Source organism: Sminthopsis crassicaudata, chromosome 1 (genome assembly GCF_048593235.1).
Source record: "Sminthopsis crassicaudata isolate SCR6 chromosome 1, ASM4859323v1, whole genome shotgun sequence".
Classification (NCBI taxonomy): Eukaryota; Metazoa; Chordata; class Mammalia; order Dasyuromorphia; family Dasyuridae; genus Sminthopsis; species Sminthopsis crassicaudata.
In genome coordinates, this window is record NC_133617.1 from 75,775,174 (window position 1) to 75,795,392 (window position 20,219).

At 42.8% G+C, this 20,219-nt stretch overlaps 1 protein-coding gene across 4 annotated transcripts; it reads left to right on the forward strand.

Moving 5' to 3' along the window:
- Positions 1 to 8,732: 8,732 nt before the first annotated feature.
- Positions 8,733 to 18,108, forward strand: GPAA1 (glycosylphosphatidylinositol anchor attachment 1). Of its 4 annotated transcripts, none has more exons than XM_074262661.1 (13): positions 8,733 to 8,810; positions 9,732 to 9,825; positions 10,236 to 10,415; positions 10,585 to 10,696; positions 11,047 to 11,194; positions 11,325 to 11,426; positions 12,054 to 12,250; positions 12,960 to 13,156; positions 13,670 to 13,823; positions 13,980 to 14,072; positions 14,388 to 14,587; positions 14,708 to 14,884; positions 15,061 to 18,108. In XM_074262661.1, the coding sequence occupies exons 2-13, from the start codon at positions 9,752 to 9,754 to the stop codon at positions 15,302 to 15,304; spliced, it is 1,878 nt and encodes a 625-aa protein (XP_074118762.1). In that variant the 5' UTR covers positions 8,733 to 8,810; positions 9,732 to 9,751; the 3' UTR covers positions 15,305 to 18,108. The 4 variants fall into 4 exon arrangements, with proteins under 4 accessions (XP_074118762.1, XP_074118793.1, XP_074118773.1 ...); XM_074262692.1 differs by having other exon boundaries at positions 8,746 to 8,762; XM_074262672.1 differs by having other exon boundaries at positions 8,758 to 8,785.
- The last annotated feature ends 2,111 nt before the right edge of the window (positions 18,109 to 20,219 follow it).

The following is a 20,219-nucleotide window of genomic DNA, read 5'->3' on the forward strand; positions in this document are numbered from 1 at the left end:
GATGGAGGGATGGAAGGATGGAAAAGAAATTGGAAAATGGACCACTAATGAAATAGAAAACTTTCAAGAATATTTGATGAAAACACCAGAGCTGAAAAGGAACTTTGAAATATAAATACAAAAGTTCCAGGAAACCTAGGGAGGTGAATTTATGCAAGCAATTGGAAAGGGTTGTATAATGATGTGCTAACGTTCTAAAAGAGAAGAAACAAAAACTCCCTCAGGGCCTTTATGTCTTTAAAGGATTTTGAGGGAATTGAATTTAAAAAACAACAGCAACAAAAACATCCTGGAGGGTGGATTGGTTTTGTTATGTAAGTTTAAAAGAAGAGTGAGAAAGAATAAAAAGGATTATACTAGGGGAGAAAGGAGGAATAAGGGAGTAGAATTTCTTATTTCTTCTAATTAGAGTGAATGAGATATACAAAGAGAAAAAGGTAGGGAAAAGCAAGCATCAAATAAAACTCATTTATCTGAAGCAAACAAAGCAGGATTGAGTATATGTACTTCTATAAAGATGATTTATAGTGTAGAATTATATCAAATTCAGTAGAGAAAAAAGAATAAAGAGAAAAGCTTAAAAGGGAGAATGAAATGATGAAGAATATGGTTATAAGCCAAATAAACATCAAATACCTTAAAAGGTTGGGGGGTGAAAGGAGAGAAAGAAGGGTAGAGACTAAAAGAAAAATAACTAGATTTTTAAAATGTTGACTAGTATTATTTTTATTATTTCAACTTCAACATATTAAATATTAATTATTATTAATTAAATATTTAAAAGTATATTAAACATATACTATATGCCATGGCATTGAAGCTATAGAAAAGAAAACCATCTCTATCATCAAGTAGCTTACATTCTATTTAAAAATTTTTTAAATTTTATTTTAATAGTATGTTATTTTTCTAATTACTTGTAAAGATGATTTTCAATTTTCATTTTTGGAAAATCTTGAGTTCCATTTTTTTCTTCTTACCTCCCCCCTTTCTATGCTAGCAAGCAATGTGATAAAGATATACATTCATTTTTAATATATTTCCATATGAGGCATGTTGGTAAAGAAAAATCAGAAGAAAAGGGAAAAAAAACATGAGAAAAAAAAAAAAAACAAGGGAAAAAAAGGTGAAAATAGTGTGCTTTGAATTGCATTCAGTCTCCATAGTTCTCTTTGGGGTGCAGATAGCATTTTCCATCCAAAGTTTGTTGGAATTGCCTTGGTTCACTAAATTGCTGAGAAGAGGTCAGTCTAGCATAGTTATTTATCACATAATCTTTGTTGTTGTGTACAATGGACCACTGCTTGTTTCACTCAGCATCAGTTCATGTAAGCCTTTCCAGGCTTTTCTGAAATCAGTCTGTTCATCAAAATGACTAGATTCTTAAGAGAGTACCTTAGATTTCCTCTCAGACAATTGAGGTATGGATGAAAAAAGTTTTTATAATGTAATGAAATATTATTGTATTGTATAATATCAAAAAGAAACTACAAAAAATTCCTGGGTAGTATGAAACTGATTCAGAGAAAAGTAAATCAAATCAGATCAATTTTTTAAAATGCTGTAAAGAAAAATAAATTTGAAAGACGTAAGAATTCTGATCAGCATAAAGACTAACATGACTCCAGAGAACCTATGATTAAACATACATTTGGACATGCACTTGTGGGTTCATTTTGCTTGAATATTTATTTCCTTTGTTTCTTTTGGTTTTTATTTTGAGAATGCAGTTAGAGATTAGCAATAGTGATGACAAATCAATCAAAAGAGAGCCATTAGAACTTTTTTATACACAAAAAAGAACAAAAGGAAGCACAAGAAGAACAGTTTTGAAAACAATGTAAAATTTATTTTATTCCCTTTTTTTCAAGGCAAAAGGTATGAAATGGACATTAGTATTTTCATAGTCAATCCTTGCTTTGTATTATAATGTGTATATGGGAATGCTTTTTTTTTTTTTTTTTTTGGTGTTTAGCTTCTGCATAAAAGATAAAAATTATTTTTTAATAATTTAATAATAATTTAAAGAACAAATCTTTAAATACTATGACTTTAAAAACATGATGCTAAGTTATCTATTACCAAATTGGAGAAAAAAGCAGTCCTTTTCTAAATTTCAATACCAGGGTGAGATTAATAAAATTGAAAGTAAAAAAACTATTGAATTAATTAATAAAACTAAGAGTTGGTTCTATGAAAAAACCAACAAAATAGACAAACCCTTAGTAAACCTGATTAAAAAAAGGAAAGAGAAAAAGCAAATTGTTAGTCTTGAAAATGAAAAGGGTGAACTCACCACTAATGAAGAGGAAATTAGAACAATAATTAGGAGCTACTTTGCTCAACTTTATGCCAATAAATTCGATAACTTAAATGAAATGGAAGAATACCTTCAAAAATATAGCTTGCCCAGATTAACAGAGGAAGAAATAAGTAGTCTAAATAGTCCCATCTCAGAAAAAGAAATAGATCAAGCTATTAACCAACTTCCTAAGAAAAAGTCCCCAGGACCAGATGGATTTACATGTGAATTCTACCAAACATTTAAAGAACAACTAACTCCAATGCTATGTAAACTATTTGAAAAAATAGGAATTGAAGGAGTCCTACCAAATTCCTTCTATGACACAGACATGGTACTGATACCTAAACCAGGTAGATCGAAAACTGAGAAAGAAAACTATAGACCAATCTCCCTGATGAATATTGATGCTAAAATCTTAAATAAGATATTAGCAAATAGACTTCAGAAAATCATCCCCAGGATAATACACTATGACCAAGTGGGATTTATACCAGGAATGCAGGGCTGGTTTAATATTAGGAAAACTATTAGTATAATTGACCATATTAATAATCAAATTAATAAAAACCATATGATCATCTCAATAGATGCAGAAAAAACATTTGATAAAATCCAACATCCATTCCTACTAAAAACGCTTAAGAGTATAGGAATAAATGGACTATTCCTTAAAATAATAAGGAGCATATATTTAAAACCTTCAGTAAACATCATATGTAATGGCAATAAACTAGAACCTTTCCCTGATCAGGAGTGAAACAAGGTTGCCCACTATCACCATTACTTTTCAATATAGTACTAGAAACTCTAGCCTCAGCAATAAGAGCTGAGAAAGAGATTCAAGGAATTAGAGTAGGAAATGAGGAAATCAAATTATCATTTTTCGCAGATGACATGATGGTATACTTAGAGAACTCCAAAGACTCTGCTGAAAAGCTATTAGAAATAATTCAGAATTTTAGCAAAGTTGCAGGATACAAAATAAATCCACATAAATCCTCAGCATTTTTATACATTACCAACACAATCCAACAGCAAGAGATACAAAGAGAAATCCCATTCAAAATAATGGTCGATAGTATAAAATATTTGGGAATATATCTACCAAAGGAGAGTCAGGAATTATATGAGCAAAATTACAAAACACTTGCCACAAAAATAAAGTCAGATTTAAATAATTGGAAAGACATTCAGTGCTCTTGGATAGCACGAGCAAATATAATTAAGATGACAATACTCCCTAAACTAATCTATTTATTTAGTGCTATACCAATCAGACTTCCAAGAAACTATTTTAATAACCTAGAAAAAATAACAACAGAATTCATATGGAACAACAAAAGGGCGAGAATTTCAAGGGAAGTAATGAAAAAAAAATTAAGTGAAGGTGGTCTATCGGTACCTGATCTAGAACTGTATTATAAAGCAACAGTCACCAAAACCATTTGGTATTGGCTAAGAAATAGACTAGTTGATCAGTAGCATAGGTTAGGTTCACAGGGCAAGATAGTGAATAAAAATAGCAATCTAGTGTTTGACAAACCTAAAGATCCCAAATCTTGGGATAAGAATTCATTATTTGACAAAAACTGCTGGGAAAACTGGAAATTAGTATGGCAGAAACTAGGCATGGACCCACATTTAACACCACATACTAAGATTAGATCAAAATGGGTCCAAGATTTAGGCATAAAGAACGAAATCATAAATAAATTGGAGGAACAGGGGATGGTTTACCTCTCAGACTTGTGGAGGAGGAAGGAGTTTGTGTCCAAGGGAGAACTAGAGACCATTATTGATCACAAAATAGAAAATTTTGATTACACCAAATTAAAAAGTTTCTGCACAAACAAAACTAATGCAAACAAGATTAGAAGGGAAGTAACAAATTGGGAAAACATTTTTACAGTTAAAGGTTCTGATAAAGGCCTCATCTCCAAAATATACAGAGAATTGATTCTAATTTATAAGAAATCAAGCCATTCTCCAATTGATAAATGGTCAAAGGATATGAACAGACAATTTTCAGATGATGAAATTAAAACTATTTCCACTCATATGAAAGAATGTTCCAAATCACTATTGATCAGAGAGATGCAAATTAAGACAACTCTGAGATATCACTACACACCTGTCAGATTGGCTAAGATGACAGGAACAAATAACGATGAATGTTGGAGGGGCTGTGGGAAAACTGGGACACTGATGCATTGTTGGTGGAGTTGTGAAAGAATCCAACCATTCTGGAGAGCAATCTGGAATTATGCCCAAAAAGTTATCAAAATGTGCATACCCTTTGACCCAGCCATACTACTACTGGGCTTATATCCCAAGGAAATACTAAAGAAGGGAAAGGGACCTGTATGTGCCAAAATGTTTGTGGCAGCCCTTTTCATAGTGGCTAGAAGCTGGAAGATGAATGGATGTCCATCAATTGGAGAATGGTTGGGTAAATTATGGTATATGAATGTTATGGAATATTATTGTTCTGTAAGAAATGACCAACAGGAGGAATACAGAGAGGCTTGGAGAGACTTACATCAACTGATGCTGAGTGAAACGAGCAGAACCAGAAGATCATTATACACTTCAACAATGATACTGTACGAGGATGTATGCTGATGGAAGTGGATTTCTTCAACATAGAGAAGAGCTAATCCAATTCCAATTGATTAATGATGGACAGAATCAGCTACATCCAGAAAAGGAACACTGGGAAATGAGTGTAAACTGTTATTTTTACCTTCTGAATCCAATTCTTCCTGTGCAACAAGAAATTTGGTTCTACACACATATATTGTATCTAGAATATACTGTAATATATTTAACATATATAAGACTGCTTGCCATCTGGGGGAGGGGGTTGGGGGAGGAAGGGAAAAAATCTGAATAGAAGTAAGTGCAAGGGATAATGTTGTAAAAAATTACCCATACATATGTGCTGTCAAAAAAAAAGTTATAATTATAAAATAAAAATGAAATTAGAAAATGAAACAAAAATAAATAAATAAATAAATTTCAACACCAGAGCAAAAGTTCTTTTGCTGTCCTAGCTCTGACTCTGAAAATAAGGTTATGAGGTGATCACCGGGGAGCTAAAAGAATTCTACTCAGGAGTCAGAGCTTTAAAGGTTCTTAAATAGTCTAATCAGTTAAAATTTCTTCGTATTTTATTTGACCTCTATTAATTCCCTTTATGGTCCTAGAGCATCCCTATTCTGCCTGATCAGATTTGATATTGGTATCCTTCTTTGAACATATCCCTACTGACCAGGATAGACTTTCAAGATTGCAACTCCAGCCAAGTTCACCATGAAATTCTAGACCAATTAAACCTTTTGATTAAAGCAGCTTTTAGTTATACCTTCTACACCACTAACTTGGTAACACCATGTACTATCCCCAGGAGAGATCACAGAGAAAGGCTTGCAAACAATTTTACAGAAACTCATCCATCACTTCCATCCCTCAAGGGAAAGAAGAAAAAAGATTCCAAGAGAAAAAAAGCCTGAGGAGAAAGAAATGGGTGGAAACTTTATGAGGGAAATGACACCCTAGCATGTGTCTTGGAGAAAGGGAGAGACTCCATGCATGTGCACCTGTGTACTCTGTGTGAAGCTCCATGGTGTGCTATGGAAGAAAGGCAGAGGTGAAGAATGAAAATATCAGCTTCTTAAAAATCTGACAATACAATGGGGGAGAAGGAAGCAACTGATCTGTGGGAGAAGGGCTAATGGAGAGGTCCAAGTTCTGTTCTGGGAGGGCTTATTGTGTGCAAAGCTCTGGAGGGAGATGGCACCTGATATTAAAGGAACAGAGAGATTCTGATGGAGCTGGAAGTGAGGAGGGTCTGTTCTAGTCATGGTTGACAGGAGTAAATGCATTAAAATGAATTGCAAGTACAAGATGGAATTGTCAATTGGCTGAAATGAAGTGATTAGAGTGAGATAAGTAGGAAACCTGTACTGGACACAAATGTTGAAGGAATTTGGATGCCAGGCTAAGAAGTATATACTTTATTTTGTGGGGGAGTATGTAGCTAAGGAAGGGTTTTGAATAGAAGAAAAACATAAATAAAACAATGAATAACCTGTTAATTAAACCAACATGTTGCTGAATACTGGGGATACGAAGAGTAAATAGTCTTTGTCCTCTATGAGTTTACAGTTCTATTTGGGGTGGAGGAGAGGAGTAAGGTTACAATATAAATATAGATATTTGGTGATTTAAGTGGGGGTAGGGTGAAGAATGGATTTGAAATAGGCAAGATATAAGGATCTGTGGGGTAGTATTAGTGAATTAATGAATTCTAGGTTTAGGCTGTACAAATGCGTGGAAGTGGAATATTCTATGTTATAAGTTGTTGGGTTTTTTTAAATAATAGCTTTTTATTTTCAAAATATATTCATAGTTTTCAACATTCATCCTTGCAAAACCTTGTGTTCCAATTTTTTCTCCATTTCCCCCATCCCCTTTCTTAGATGACAAGTAATCCAATATGTGTTAAACACATGCAATTCTTCTATACATATTTCCATATTTGTCATGCTGCACAAGAGAAATCAGATCAAAAAGGGGGAAAAAATGAGAAGAAAACGAAATGCAAGCAAACAACAAAAAGGTGAAATTACTATGTTGTGATCCACATTCAGTGGCCACAGTCCTTTTTTTGGGTACAGATGGGTCTCTCCGTCATAAGACCATTAGAACTGGCATCAATCATCTCATTGCTGAAGAGAGCCACGTCCATCAGAATTGATCGCCGTATAGTCTTGTGCTTGCCGTGTACAATGATCTCCTGCTTCTGCTCATTTCACTCAGCATCAGTTCATGTAAGTCTCTCCAAGCTTCTCTGTATTCATCCTGCTGGTCGTTTCTTACAGAACATTAATATTCCATTACATTCATATGTTAAAACTTATCCAGCCATTCTCCAACCGATGGGCACCCACTCAGTTTCCAGTTTCTTGCCACTACAAAAAGGGCTGCCACAAATATTTTTGCACAAGTGGGTCCCCTTCCCTCCTTTATAATTTCTTTGGGATATAAGCCCAGTAAAAGGGTATGCACAGTTTGATAACTTTTGGGGCATAATTCCAGATTGCTCTCCAGAATGGTTAGCTTCATCACAATTCCACCAACAATGTATCAGTGCCCCACTTTTCCCACATCCCCTCCAACTTTAGTCATTATCTTTTCCTGTCATCTTAGCCAATCTGAGAGGTGTGTAGTGGTACTTCAGAGTTGTGTTAATTTTCATTTTTCAGATCAATAGTGATTTAGAGCATTTTTTCATATGACTAGAAATGGTTTTAATTTTTTCATCTGAAAATTGTTCATATCCTTTGACCATTTATCAAATGAGAATGATTTGTATTCTTATAAATTTGAGTCAATTCCTTACATATTTTAGAAATGGGACCTTTATTAGGACCCTTAGGTGTAAATTTTTTTTCCAGTTTTCTGCTTTCCTTCTAATGTTATCTGCATTCGTTTGATTTGTACAAGACCTTTAGTATAATCCAAATGATGCACTTTGCATTTCATTATATTCTCCAGTTCTTCTTTGGCCATAAATTCCTTCCTTCTCCACAGATCTGGGAGGTAAATTATCCCTTGCTCTACTAATTTACTTATGGTATCACCTTTTATACCCAAATCCTATGCCATTTTGACCTTATTTTGGTATGGGGTGTTGGTCAATGTCTAGCTTCTGCCATGCTATTCTCCAGCTTTTCCAGTAATTTTGTAAATGGCGAGTTCTTATCCCAGCAGCTGGGGCCGTTGGATTTATCGCACACTACCAGTCATTGACTATAGTGTTGGCCTGTCCCACTGATCAATGCTCGAACGGTTTTGACGGCCGCTGCTTTATAACAGTTTTAGTCTGGAACAGCGAGGCCACTTGGTTCGCATTTTTTTTCACCTTTTGTTCTTCCAGATGAACCTTGTTATTTTTTCTGTCCAGAGTTAGTTTTCTAACTCTGTAGTTTCTTGGAAGTTTGATTGCTGTGGCACCAATAGATTAATTTAGATAGAATTGTCAGTTTTATTATATTAGCTCGGCCTCCTATGAGCACTTGATATTCTTCCATTTGTTTAGATCTATATGCTATAAGTTTTAATAACAGCTAAAAGGCCAATTTGACCGAAGGAGTAACAGTAATGTGCAGCAAGCCTGGAAAAACGGTTTGATGCGAAGGGTTTGAATGCCTGCGGATTTTCCTTTTATTAAAGAGTTAACAAAGGGCCCAAAGGGAGATTAATCGGGAACCTGGGCGAAGGATGGACGGGAGGGACTGAGGTTAGGAGGATTTCTTGCCTGGTTCGAAGAGGAGGGAGAGCGGAAAGCCTGAGCGAGTGGAGCCTGCGCCCAGAGGACTACAATTCCCAAGGTGCTCCGCCCGCGATCCGGAAGTGAGGAATACTGGGCGGAAGTGGGCGTGTCCCGAGGCTGGTGTGTGAGAAGTAAAGGCGGCTGTGAGCTGGGCTGGGGGTGGTGTTGGTGCGTTCTATGTCCTTCATTCATTTGTGTGGGTGTATGTATGTGTGTGCAGTGTATGTGTGTGTGCAGTGTGTGGGTGGGTGTGCAGTGTGTGGGTGTATGTGTGCGCGTGTGTCCGAAGTTAACGTCTCTGCATGTGAGAGTGTGTGTATGAGAGAGTCTTCGTGAGGTGACCATGGCTGAGGCTCCTGCAGGAAAGCTGGGAGGGTGAGATCGCGTGTGATCGAAGGTGTGATGCTTGTGCAAGGGGTCTGGGAGGGGAGGATGCTCGTGTGTAACAGGGAGTGTGTCACTCACTCTGGCGCACACCTGCGCATGCTCACATGCTCGCGGTCCCTCCGATCGTGCAGGAGGGGATGCTCTGGGTGTGATAGTCTGTCTGTCTGTCTGTCTGTCCCCCTGTCACCTGCGTGAGCTCACCCGCTCCGGTGTCTGCAGATCTTGCAGGAAAGGAAGGTTCGGTGTGCCTGTGTGTGTGGTGTGTATAAGTGTCTGAATCTGTCTGTCCCAGGCCGGCGCATGCTCACATAGTTGCGTTCTGCAGAACTTGCAGAAGAGATGATCCCGATGTGAGATTGTGTGTGTGTGTGGTACGCACCCGCGCATGCTCAGTTCCGCGGTTCTGCAGGCGAGACCGCGCTGGGTGTGGGATTGTGTGTGTCCGTCTCACACACACATACGTACAACCTGCACGTGCCCACGGTTCCCACAGATCCTGCAGACGCTGTTGGGGGTGAGGTTGTGTGCGTTCGGGTGTGTGACCGATCATATCTGACTGTGACTGTCCGACTGTAGTGCGGCTCAATGACTGCGGAGTGCGGGACCAGCAGAAAACATTGGGCGGGTCTGGGTCCTGGGAGGGGGCAGGAGTGATGCTGAGTGAGTGAGAGAAACTGATGGCTCTTCTGCTTCCGTTGCCAGGTTCCTGTTATCCCCGAGCTATGGGGCTCCTGCTGGATTCCCACCGGCGCCGGGCCCTGGCGCGGGTGCTCCTCCGCCTCAATACTCCCCTCTGGTGAGGGCTCCACCTGCGGCCCCTCCGCCGCCACGGCGTCCTTCTCTCTGGCGCCGCTCGTCCCCTCCCTGTCCTTGAGCACATTGCTCCCAGCCTCCCCCTCCCGCCTCCCTTTACCTGGAGTCAGGCACAGGTGCCGCGCATGCGTGCGCGTGAGAGACACCGACCTCAGCCAGGTCTCCCATTCTCCCCTGCCTCCCAAACCACACCGCTCAGCCCCTTGGCGTGGGAGGGGGCGCGGCTCTCCCTTGGAGATGTGACGTTTGGGGGGCGGGGCCGGGTCCCAGGCCTTAGCTTTGACACTTAGAGATGGACGCGGAGACTGAGTCTTGGAGAGAGGAGGCGCTGTATGTGGTTCTTCGTGGTGGGCCGGTGGCTCGGCCAGGCTCCCCAACCTCTTTCTTCCCCAGCGTGGTGAGCTACGTGGCTGGCGTGATCTGGTTCCTGGCGCTGGCCTTTTCGCCCCTGACCCAAAATACGTACATCTCGGAGAACGCCATGGGCTCCACCATGGTGGAGGAGCAGTTTGAGGGAGGGGAGCACGCCCTGAGCTATGCCAGGAATTTCATCGCCCAACGCAGGAAGACGGGGTGAGTAACGGGTCTGATAACAGCCACCTGGGTCCCGTGGGAGACCCCTCTCTGTTATTGTGCAGCCTTGGGTTTTCTGTCCAGTGGGGGCTCTTGGAGGGAGCACGGGGGTCTGCTCTTTCTATGGCTCTTGTTTGTGAGCTTGTGACCCACTCCTCTCCTTACCCAGAAACCTGCCCGTGGCCTGGCTGGAGCGGACCATGCGCTCTGTGGGGCTGGAAGTCTACAGTCAGAGCTTCTCCCGAACGCTGCCCTTCCCTGACGAGGCCCACGAGCGATATGTACTGCAGGGGCCACTGGGAGGACGCAGGGGACACGGGGCATTGAGACGAGCAGAAGGGAGACTGGCGGGAAACAGGAGAACCATTTACACAGATAGAGCCCATTTGGAGCTTAGTGTTTACTATGTTCAAAAGGCACTGTTAGAGAAACACAGGGACCACCCAGGAGAGCCGGGGAACCGGGGCGGAGACTGGGGAGGCTGGAGGCCGCTGGGAGGCGCACTGGAGCGGGGGAGGAGCACCGTGGGGAGTACCAGGGTCCCTCTCTGGGATGGAGCAGGTCATGAGGAAAGTAAGTTGTCAGCACGGGTCTGTTTTCCTACATGTGACCTGTGCTAGTGCCTCTGCAGATGGTGTCGGGTACCAACGTGTATGGCATCCTGCGAGCTCCAAGGGCAGCCAGCACCGAGTCCTTGGTGCTCATTGTGCCCTCCAGCCCCGGAACCCTCAATGCCCAGGCAGTCGGACTGCTCTTGTCCTTGGCTGCTTACTTCCGAAGTAAGGGGGTAGAGCGTGGGAAAGAACTGAGTTGGGGTAACTTCCTGGGGCTGACTCGGGGCATGGACCCCGGCGGGGCCCTGGCCAAGTAACTGGCTGCTTCCTGCCTCTCTACTTCCCTTCTACCCAGGTCAGATCTACTGGGCCAAAGACATCATCTTCTTGGTGACGGAGCACGACTTGCTGGGCACAGAGGCCTGGCTAGAAGCCTACCACGATGTCAACATTACTGGTAGGACCCCTATTACCTTCCAGGCCTCTTTCTCATATAAGCCTCCCACTGATCCCTTCTCTTATAATATAAGTTGGGGCAGCTCAGCGGTGCAGTGGATAGAGTACGGAACCTGAAGTCAGGAGGACCCGAGTTCGAATCCACCCTCAGTCACTTAACCCTTCCTAGCCGTGCAACCCTGGGCAAGTCACTTAAATTTGTCTCACCAAAATAATAACAATAATAGCAAGAATAAGTCCATGAGTAACTTAACCTTCTTACTCACTTTATCACAATATCATAATAAAAATGTGATTCCCCACTCTTCATTCACCAGACTGAGGGTCAACCGTAGAATCTCAGAACTTGAAGGAGCCAAGGGTCATCTAGTACAAGCCATCTCTGAGCAAAAGTCCCTGAAAGGCGTCCCCAGTCTCCACTGAAGCCCTCCAGTGAAGGGGAATCGCCTCTTCGCTAAGGCAGCCTGCACGTTCCACTTTAGGACAGCCACCATTGTTAGTTCAGCTCCTTCATTTTCACCCAGGAGCAGACGAGGCCAGAGGTTAAGTGGTTGCTCAGGTCATATAGGCCATCTCAGATCTGAGCCCCACTGTGACAGCATGCCCTTCTTCCCTCCCCTCCCTGCAGGAATGCAGTCATCTGCACTTCAGGGCCGGGCAGGAGCCATCCAGGCAGCAGTGGCCCTGGAGCTGAACAGCGATGTGGTCACCAGCCTGGATGTAGCTGTGGAGGGCTTGAATGGGCAGCTACCTAACCTGGACCTTCTCAATCTCTTCCACGCCTTCTGCCAGAAGGAGGCTCTGCTCTGCACCCTGCAGGGGAAGGTGATAGTGGACCCTGCTCTCCAGATAGTGCCCTGGCGGGCAGAGCCCAGTCCCTCCCTCCATCCACTCCTGTCTGAGATGTTCTGGGTGGGGCATGTCCTTTATGTCTCATACCTTCCTCCCCTCTCTTCTCTATTGCAACCAGACAATACATCCCCTGTGGGAGTCTTTACCCTACAAGTTGCCTCCTTTCCCTGATCTTATTGGCACCCGTGGTCCTGTAGGCCATTTCTGTGCCCTTCTGACTCTGCCTTCCTTTGGTCCTCCCATAGTTACTATACTCCAGATGGACTGTTTTTGCTATAGATGTCCTTAACTCCTTTGTTATCTCCCCAGTGTCGTTATGGTTAAATAGTATGCTCTTGGTGGGAACTCTCTGGCCCTTTAATTGCTAAGACTGGGTGAAGTACTCCTGTTAGGGACATTTAGACCTGATGCCTTATGCTTCCCTGTAATGGCTAAAGCTCAGCAGGGGAATCCCCAAGATGGGGCAGAGTGACCTAGACCCCTGAGCCACTATTGTTTTGCCCATAGATGCAGCTTGCAAGCTGGGCTTCCCAAATCCCCTGGGGATGTCCTAGCCTTTTAACCCAGTGGGCTACCTCCAGAAGTACCCATGCTTAACTGGGAACCCCCACCCCTCTCCCATAGCTTGCCAGGGCCATTCATGGTGTACTTAAGGCCATTGACCCCTGTGCTTGTTCCACAGCTGCAGCACTCAGACTGGGCCTCTTTGGGAGGCTCCCTGCATGGACTACAGACATTAATGCTCATGGTCCTGCGTCAGGCCTCTGGTCGCCCTCATGGTCCCCATGGGCTTTTCCTGCGCTACCATGTAGAAGCCATCACTCTACGTGGTATCAACAGCTTCCGCCAGTATAAATATGACATGACTGCTGTGGGAAAGTAAGTTTCTAAGAAGGAATAAGAGTGACATGGATAGTCCCCTGCAGGGATTTACAGAATGCTTCTGCTTTTAAAAGGTAACTCAGTGTTTGCCCGGAGGGTCTGAGAGGTTCTCTAGGACTTTGTGTTTCCAGAGCCTTTTGGTGAAGCTGTGGCTTTCATCTCAGAAGGATGCTTCTAAAGGCATAAAAGTTTAAAAAAAACACAACAGGATTACAACTGAAACTAACAATACTGAAAGGTGGTTAGCAAAATATTTAATAATCAAGGCCACAGCCTCCCAGTTAAGAACTCCTGATCTGGCCCAACCCCTGTTGCACTGCCACACGAGCAGTGGATGTGGCCGGAGCTACAGGAGCCAGATCTGGGGCCCGAGCTCTTTGGGCCCTGGCTCTGGGCTCCTTCCATTTCCTCTCTGGCAGTTTTTTAGAGATCGCCCCAGAGAGCTGGGGCTCTGCGCCAAGGGCAGTTCCTGGAGGGTAGCTGACTAGGCGGGCCACCTTCCTTCCCCAGGACCTTGGAGGGGATGTTCCGCAAACTGAACAATCTTCTCGAGCGGCTGCACCAGTCCTACTTTTTCTACCTCTTGCCCTCACTGTCCCGCTTTGTTTCCATCGGTCTCTACATGCCTGCCATAGGCTTCCTACTCTTCATCCCTGGGCTGAAGATATCCTTCCATAGGGTCTGGGTGTGGGGGTTGAGGAGAGGTGGCAGGGGAGGTTTCCTGGAGACCCAGGGAGTGTCTCCAGGTGATCTAGGGAGAGAGGTAGGGTGAGGATGGGAGGAGTTTCCCTACTTCTGTCATTGCCCTTGACCGGGTCATGCCCTGGAGCTGTGGGTGAAGCTCAATAAGGTGGACTTCAGCCCTGAGGAGCAGTTGGGCCCTAATCACAGCCCTCCACAGCTCGTGGGACAGGTAAGGGAAAAGAAAAGCCACCTGGAGGGAGTGCAGTGTTCACAGTGGACAGGCTAGGTCTGTGCTATTCTACTTGAAAATGTGGCCCTGAAAGGGAAGAGGTCACGTGCTCCCCAGCCATTGCCCTTTGCCTGCCTGACTTGGGTCCTGTTACACCCCGACTTCCAGCACATACACCTGAGACTTCCCGGGGAGCAGCCCTGATCCGGATTCCCTGAGTGGTTTCTCTGCCCTGATTCCCCCTAAAGCATGAGGCTGATCCTGTGTGATCCCTGCCACCCTCAGGATGTGACTCTCCCCCCGGTGTCTTTCTAGGATGTCCGAGGTGTGGCCCTTACCCCTCTGGTAGCCCCCGTCTTGATATCTCAGGCCACTGGTCTGGCCCTATACCTCCTGCCTGTCATGGGCCAACATGTGGCTGCCCAGCACTTTCCTGTGGCCGAGGCCGAGGCCGTGGTGTTGACGCTGCTCGCCATCTATGTGGCTGGCCTGGCCTTGCCTCACAGCACGCACCGGTGAGCTCCTCGAGGGATGGCGCCCACAGTGGGGGGGGGAGGGAGGGAAGGTTCTAAGAGGGTGAGGCTCAGATTGGGTGAGCCTGCAGTATGACCCCTGAACCTTGTCTCTGCCCCCAGAGTGGTGAGCAGCACTCCCCGAGGCCCGGACAGTGGCTGGATGGCCCTGAAGCTCCTCGCCCTGCTCTACCTGGCGCTACAGCTGGGCTGTATCTCCCTCTTCAACTTTTCTCTGGGCTTCTTGCTGGCTGTCACCATGGTACCCGCTGCCGCCCTCACCCAGCCCAGCGGACCCAGGTCTGCACCTGCCCTCAGATGCCTGGGCCCCAATTTGCCACCTACTCCCAACCTATTACACAGTCCATGTTTTCTCCCTGCCTCTGCCCCCGGACCCTTAGATTCTCCCACCCTCCCACGGGGACCTCTCCTTCCTGGGAACCTCACCCTGATGTTGCTTCTTTTTTCCTTCCTAGGCTTCTATATGCGTTGTTACTGGTACTGGTGAGCCCTGGGGCCACCCTTCTAGGCAGCCTTTTCCTTTGGCGAGAGCTGCAGGAAGCCCCCTTGACACTTGCTGAGGGCTGGCAGCTGTTCCTCAGCGCTCTGGCCCAAGGCGTTCTGGACCACCACCTGTACGGCGCCCTGCTTTTCCCACTGCTCTCCCTGGGCCTTTACCCTTGCTGGTTACTCTTCTGGAATGTCCTCTTCTGGAAATAGTGACCCCTTCTCCACTCCCTCATCCTGCCTCGCATCTCTGGACCCAAGAGGAAGCGTTCTGTGTCTGTTGACGAATTTCATAAGTGTACATTCATTTGGATAAGCTCTTAGAGGTCATCCAGTTCATCCTCATCTTTTAGAGGAAAGCAGTATTGGAGCAGGGAGAGGGCAAGGCCACACAGTGAGTGAGCAGAGCTGGAACTCTAACTGGGGTCTTGTTGGCGGGCCAAAGCTCTTAGGAGGATGTCCTCACAGCCTTTGGGAATCCTTACTTCAGTACCGCCTGGAGACTAGTCAACCCCGGGCCAGTACCTACTGTTGGAAGGATGGAGGGCTGTGTGACTGCCTGCAGTGGGGGTAAGGGGTCTGAGGAGGGGGAGAGGGAGGTCCACACATGCCCCAAAGCAGCAGGTTGGTTGGTTTGCTTTGGAAGGACCTCTCCGTGTGTTTCTTCCCCGTCCCAAGGAAATAAACAGGTCTGGGGGGTTTTGTGTGTGTAGATTTTGTGGGGTTCTGAGTTCTGGATCCTCTTCTTCCTCAGAATAAGTGGCGGGGTTGGCAGTCCCAGAGAGACCCACTTCAGCTCCAAAGATTGGGGTCATGCAAAAGAGAGGACAGGGGAAGGGAGGTTTGATGTAAGATTTAAAGATTTTAGGGGAGAACCAGGCTGCTAGGAATCACTGCTATTGTAGGGCACCAGAAATGCTAATGGGACCTTTGACTACATGAGAAGACTGGTGTCCAGGACCAGGGAGGTGATGGTCTCTGGATTCTTAGCTGCTCATAATACATCTAAAGCATTATTTCGACTTCTGAGCATACATTGCTTAGGGCAGATAGAGTGCTGAACTTGAATTCCAGAAGACAATGAACTTTGTGTTCTTTTGAGCACTACTTAAATAGTAGCTGTTAGCATTTTCAGACTTTGATAAAGCTCCACAAAAGTTGTAATGGTGTGGAAGTGACTTCAGGTGTCCTAGGTGGCTATGTCAGCTTGGTCGGGTTATAACATGCCTGAAATGTTTTGAGAATGAATCTTAAAAAGGACCAAGACCCACCTAGCAAAGTATGAAAAGATACATCCCCAGGAGACTGATCATGGCAACCCATCCATGAAGAAAAATGCCAAATGGCTCTCAGTCCTCGCCTGACCAGGTGTTAGAAGAAAAGAGGGCGTACTAAGAACTGCACCATTTTTCTGACTATCTGTAAACAATTTAATTGGTATTTTTGATGTGACATTTTTGCCAGTGCCTAAGTACATATACCTATAGGAACTAAATCACACCAACTGAAATTTTTACCGTAAATGAGAAGACAACAGGATGTCGCAGCTAAAGGAATGGAGAGGTGCCAGGTTCTTCCTGGAGAGGCAAATTAAGGAACTGGCAGAATTCACAGTTCAGACCTGGAAGGGATCTTGAGTCATCGAATCCAACTCCCTTATTTCCCAGAAGAGGCACAAAGGGCTTGAATGACTTGCCCAGATTACTGCAAGTCATTGAATAGCAGCTAAAATTTTAACACAAGTCCTTTGGATCTGGATCATTTTGATGGATCTAAATCCAGTGGTTTTTTCCCTTATAATACTCTGCCTGGTTTTCTGGTTGATTTTATCATACATCCAAAGGCATGAAAAAACATTTCCTAGGATGTCTGGTCATCTTAAATTATAATATTCTTGACAAGTATTGGTAAATGTAGGTTATATGCAAATCTCTGTTGCAGAAAATGAGGCAATAGAGAAATTCTGTGAAGATATTAATATGACCCTCCAAATTAAATGCATATATATTTTGAGACTTGACTTCCATGCAAAAGGGGGCATGGAGGAATGAAAAAAAAAAAAAAGGCCAAAGACATATACTATTGAGAAGCCTATATATAAGTAAAAAAAATAATTGATTTCTTTGAACAGTGAAAGCACCATAAATCAGCAAAACTTAAATGTATTATACTTTTAACACACAGGAAATGACCATTCTAATATAGGAATCATTCCCTAGTCAATTAAGTGCATTCTGATTTGTTAGAACAAAGGTCAAGATTGACATAATATAATCAGAGATGTAAATTAGAACAACTTGGAGGTTTCACCTGATAATTTGAAAAAAAAAAAAAGTTTAAGATCAATGAAATGTTTTAGGGTTGTGGAAAACCAACAATGCATTAATTGTTTGTGGGTTGTTTCTGGAGACTAGTAGTGATAGTCTGAAGTTACAAAAATAACCATATCCTTTGACCCAATAATTCCAGTGGTAGGATACTATAAAGCAATTAAGTTAGACAACTATTAGAAATACAAAGAAATCTGGAAAGACCTTTATGGAATAAAACAAGGTAAAAGTATATATAAAGAATCCTGATGAGACAAGGAATGAACAGAAATTAATTGATAAAGATAGTAAAAATTAAGTAGATGAGCTAAAGGTACATGTGGTAAGCAGTGCCATAGTTCTATTCACCCACACTTGATTCCTTCCTTTTTTTTCTATAATCTACAGACAGCAGTGGAACTGTCAGACTCAATTTTCCCCATGGAAATGTGGCCACCAGATAGCCAGCCAAAATCACCTGACTAACCTCCCTCCCTCTACCCAGATCAAATTCCTGAGTCTGCCAATCTTTTCCAGGTCTAGGGTTGTGACTGGAATATACCTCCAAATTACTAAAAGTAAGAAGCCCTCTCGTCTCTACTCTTCCAGCTTCCATTCCATTTTTCCATCTTCATCCACAACTGTCATTTACTTTTTTCTTTAAAAAAATCTATGTAATTTATTGAAATAAATACAAGTAGAAAATAACAGCAACAAAAATAAACCTCTATGAAGCTTTCAAACAGCAAACAAGTTGTGGGACTGGTGATAGCTTAATTTGTTTCCCTTTGCCCTCACACGTCTTCCCATTTTATGGAAAAAGGAAAAGAAAGAAAATAAGGGAAAGATCAAAACTCCAACACAAATTGATGTGAACACAAGAAAGATGGATTTCTAGACTGAATCAAGGATATTAACTAGATATACAGAGAAAAGAAAAAATATTGGAGTAGAAGGAAACAGTACAACCTAGTTCTAACAATTTCTACAACAAAGATTTAGAAAGACTACCTGGTGATGTAGTGATCAGGAAATATAAGGAAAAACTTATCAGGTAACGTTTCCACCACTAGATCACAAATCTGGCCCATAGACAAGGAACCAGAGGAAAAATCATGGAAAAGGAGTAGGCTAGCATCTCTATTGCTTTGACCCCAGAGCTATAGCTAGAATTCAGCACAAGAATTAGTGACCAAGATAGGAGCTCATCACTGTTACTTTGAACTTGCAAGTATTCCGGTGACAGGCTGGGGCCAGTAGCAATCTACTGGAGTTCCACTTTGGGACAAGTTTGCAGTTGTGTGGTCCAAACTCCTCAGGATCTGGAGCCTGGAAAGCTCAAAGAGAGAAGAGAATAGGCCAGTTAGGACCTGCTAAAAGTTGATAGCTCCTTGGCTAAGCAACCTCTAGTCTATGAAAAATATAACATGTAATGAGAACCTCATTTAATAAAGATCTGAACCAAAACCCAGACATTCTCTCTAGAAGTATTTAGAGCCTGGCCTTAATGTAAAGTCCTATTTCAGGAAATAAGGCTAGAAAAACAACAAAATATTGCTATTGTGAAGAGTTATTGTGGTTCTAACACTTCCCAAGACAAAGTCAGAGTGAAGGGATAACTAAAACATCAAAAAGGAAAACAGCTTGGCCACAAGGTCAATTAGAATTCCTAGAAGTAAGGAAGTAAGAATTTTAAATAGCATTTAAAATTATATTACAAATGAAACTGGTCAAAAGGAAATAATTGGAAAAGAATTGAAATTTTTGGAGAAAAAGGATTGACAGCTTAATACAGCCTTCCCCCAAATAATAGACACCATGAAAATTAGAATGTAGTAAATAGATAGTAATAATGTCATGAGACAGCAAGAAATATCTGAAGAAAATCAAAAAACTGTAAGAAATAAAAGAAAATGTAAGGCATCTAATAGTGAAACAGGATCCTGGAAAATAAATCAAGAATAGGTAAGAATCATTGACATACTTAAAAGTCATTATAAAAAAGAGTATAACTATAACATATAACTAGAAATCAAGAAAGAAAATTGCCCCCAATTTACTAGAACCAAAGGATAAAGTAAAAAATAATCAAGGCAGAATACATTAGATGAGAGATTGTGGACAAACATATAAGAAACTACAGTCCCTTAAAGTCACTTCTACTCTTTCTCAGGGACTCACCTGCCAATATGAATGAAATTGGAGAAGTGGCCCCAGAAGCAGTTACACTTTAGGGGCTTTGTTCAGGACAAATTTGGTTCCCATTGCTTTTGCAAAGACCATGTGAAATCTAAAATTACACACACACAATGTATGTTACAAGAGAACTTGATAAACTTTAGAACTCATTAAGATTTTCTCAACAAGTTTTTGAAGGAATAGAACTGGTCCTTCTTGGCTTCCTTTATAGGATATCCCACTATATGTAGATGTATTCCTGTCCTCAATGTGCTTTTCTTCTCACTATAGTCTCTCTTGATGACTTTATCAATTCCAGTGGGGACAAATATCTCCTCTATGCAGATGACTCCCAGTGCACATATCCAACTTTCATTTCTCTCCTGAATCCCACATCTTTCACTCCTGGATATTTTCACTAGCATGATCCTTAGATGTCTCAGACCCTAAAATATACAAAACTGGACCCATTATCTTTTGATCTAAATCCACCTTTTCCTCCTAACTTGCCTGTTTCTGCCAAAGTCACCATCATTCTTCCGATCATTACCATTTACACATGAGCCATTTCTGCACTCTTGTGAAGCTGCCATGTCCAATCTAATCCCTTCAAAGTCTCTTCTATCTATCCCCTCCTCTCT

What these genes read in the sequence shown, in the direction of transcription:
- GPAA1 (XM_074262661.1), top strand. Translation starts at nt 9,752, where the DNA reads ATGGGGCTCCTGCTGGATTCCCACCGGCGCCGGGCCCTGGCGCGGGTG. An exon ending in CTTGGCTGCTTACTTCCGAA is followed by an intron (nt 11,195 to 11,324) that starts GTAAGGGGGTAG and finishes CCTTCTACCCAG; the next exon opens with GTCAGATCTACTGGGCCAAA. An exon ending in TTGCCTCACAGCACGCACCG is followed by an intron (nt 14,588 to 14,707) that starts GTGAGCTCCTCG and finishes CTCTGCCCCCAG; the next exon opens with AGTGGTGAGCAGCACTCCCC.